At 43.9% G+C, this 2,500-nt stretch overlaps 1 protein-coding gene across 4 annotated transcripts in view; it reads right to left on the bottom strand.

Annotated features, from left to right (window-relative positions):
- Window positions 1–1,516: 1,516 nt before the first annotated feature.
- Window positions 1,517–2,500, bottom strand: part of agxt2 (alanine--glyoxylate aminotransferase 2) — a 73,245-nt gene continuing 72,261 nt past the window's right edge. For all 4 annotated transcript variants that reach the window (XM_061927000.2, XM_061926999.2, XM_061926997.1 and 1 more), the window contains one exon: window positions 1,517–1,948. In XM_061927000.2, coding sequence (XP_061782984.1) covers window positions 1,847–1,948 — 102 coding nt within the window. In that variant the 3' untranslated portion in view covers window positions 1,517–1,846. The remainder of the gene's footprint in view (window positions 1,949–2,500) is intronic.

Here is a 2,500-nt window from a genome sequence, read left to right on the forward strand (position 1 = left end):
GGCAGGTATGGTGAGGTTATAAAGCTTTTGCCTGTTAAAGAAAGGAGACTGATCCAATGCAGCACAGACTTTCGCGTGCCACGCTGTCACGACCCAGACGCACACCAGTGCGCAATCATATGGGAGCCGCGCTGAGCGCACCTCCAAGCGCATCTCGCTGCCGGCGACGGCCGGGTATGGGCCCGACGCTCCAGCGCCATCCATTTTCAGGGCTAGTTGATTCGGCAGGTGGGTTGTTACACACTCCTTAGCGGGTTCCGACTTCCATGGCCACCGTCCTGCTCTCTATATCAACCAGGGTGAGCCCCACCCCTTTCGTGAGCGCACTGCGCGCGGAGTGACCCCTGTTATGCGCCCCCGGCAACAGGGGTGGCGGGCAGGTAAGCTGCGCGGGCGGAGCGCGCGGAGTGACCCCTGTTACGAGCCCCCGGCCACGGGGGTGGCGGGCAGGTAAGCTGCTTACCTGCTGCGCGTGACGCCGGCCGCGGCGAAGGCGGACGAGGCGGGGTGTCGGTGCGGTGGGCGCAGTGGTGACCCTGGACGTGCGTCGGGCCCTTCTCGCGGATCGCCTCAGCTACGGCTCCCGGTGGGGCCCTCTCGGGGGAAGGGGCCTCGGTCCCGGACCCCGGCGAGGCGTCCCTTCTCCGCTCCGTAAAAGTGTCCATCTCTTTTCTTTTTTTTTTCTTCTGTTGTGGCATATGCAGCAGGTGCCTGCTCGTTTTTCGTATGTGGGTAACAACATTTAACTATGTATATATATTTCCGAATTGGTTTAACTGCCACCCGCCTGAATCTATTTAAAATCAAATTTTTTTTAATTTCAATCGCCCGACCCGATCCGACCCGACCCGCGGATAAAATCTAATTTTTTTTAATTTCATCCGCCCGATCCGCGGATAATCCGCGGACTCCGCGGTTTGCGGGCACAATCTCTAATATGTATATATATGTATGTATATCTGTATGTATGCAAGTGTATATATATATATATATATATATATATATATATATATATATATATATATATATATATATATATATATATATATACACAGTGTATATGCATGCGTAATTCACCTTGAACCATCCAATTAAACGCAACAATTTGAAGTGGTCCAAAATGTCAAAGACAGCAATGTAGTGTTTCAGGAATCATTGGTGTTGCTATGCATTTGCAAACCACAAACTTTACATTTTGGTAGAGGTCTGCACTCTGCCTTTTTAGTTATTTTAGTACCGTGCTGTTCTGTTTGCCTCTAATTTCACTAACCAAGCTGTAGGTGAGGCCACTTAAGCTTGTCAGTCAAAAAGCCCCACCCCCATTTTTCAGAGCAGTGACTTTATTCAGCAAACACTTGCATTTATTTGGCTGCCAATTTGCTCGCAGTATTGAGCTGGCATCATTTTAGTTTTTCATCCTGTTTCTCCTAACATGAAAATATCACCCATCACGAAAATTTTGAAATTTAATTCTAATTTTAGAAAAAAATATATAGAATAAAACAGCGTACATGTATTCAATGCCCTTGTTTTTTATTCACACTTCATTTGAAATACAGGCTCAATAGAAATTCAAGATTAGTAATAAATTAGTACTAGAGCATAGCCATCATTTTGTGTAATCAAAGCATGGCTACAGTAGACTAAACCAGAGTAAGTTGTTGACTTCTCTTTAAAACTCCTGTGTTTCTTGTCATTTTACAACACAACTTTTTGTAAAGGTTAGCTGAAGGTAGATTAGTCATCCTGACAATAACACTTTTACCAAAACACAAGACAGACACGCTGTTAATGACGCCATCTTTAACAGCGCCTTAGTTCTCTTCCTTTTGCTTCATGTGAAACGTTATCTTCTCTCCATGTAATTCAGGATGGACTTGTCAAAGACGGACAGGAAGAAATTGGCATCCTCGATGGTTATGCACATGGGTGGTTTAATGCGGAAGGTCTACAAATAAGCAAACATAGCACAAGAGATTAGGACCATCCTGTTAATGGTCAAGTTGGTAACAGGTACATAAAAGGGGACCTATGATTATTATAATTGTGTCAATGCTGAGAAGCATTTACACATGCAGTGCATCCGGAAAGTATTCAGTCACTTTTTCCAAATATTATGTTACAAATACAGCCTTATTCCAAAATGGGGAGAAAAAAATCATTTTTGTCCTTAAGATTCTACAGACTATATCCCATAATGACAATGTCAAAATGTTTTTGGAAAAAATTACAAATTTATTTAAAAAAAAAAATCACATAAGTATTCACAGCTTTTGGTCAATATAGTTGATTCACCTTTAGCAGCAATTACAGCCTCAAGTTGTTGTTTTTTAATACGATGCCATAAGCTTGGCACACCTATCTTTGGGGAGTTATGCCCACTCCTCTTTGCAGCACCTCTCAAGCTCCATCAGGTTGGATGGGAAGCGTTGGTTTCCATCCATGATGTCTTTGTACATTGCTGCATTCATCTTAGTCTAGTCAGGGAGGTGACCAAAAC

Source organism: Nerophis lumbriciformis, linkage group LG32, assembly GCF_033978685.3.
Source record: "Nerophis lumbriciformis linkage group LG32, RoL_Nlum_v2.1, whole genome shotgun sequence".
NCBI lineage: Eukaryota > Metazoa > Chordata > Actinopteri > Syngnathiformes > Syngnathidae > Nerophis > Nerophis lumbriciformis.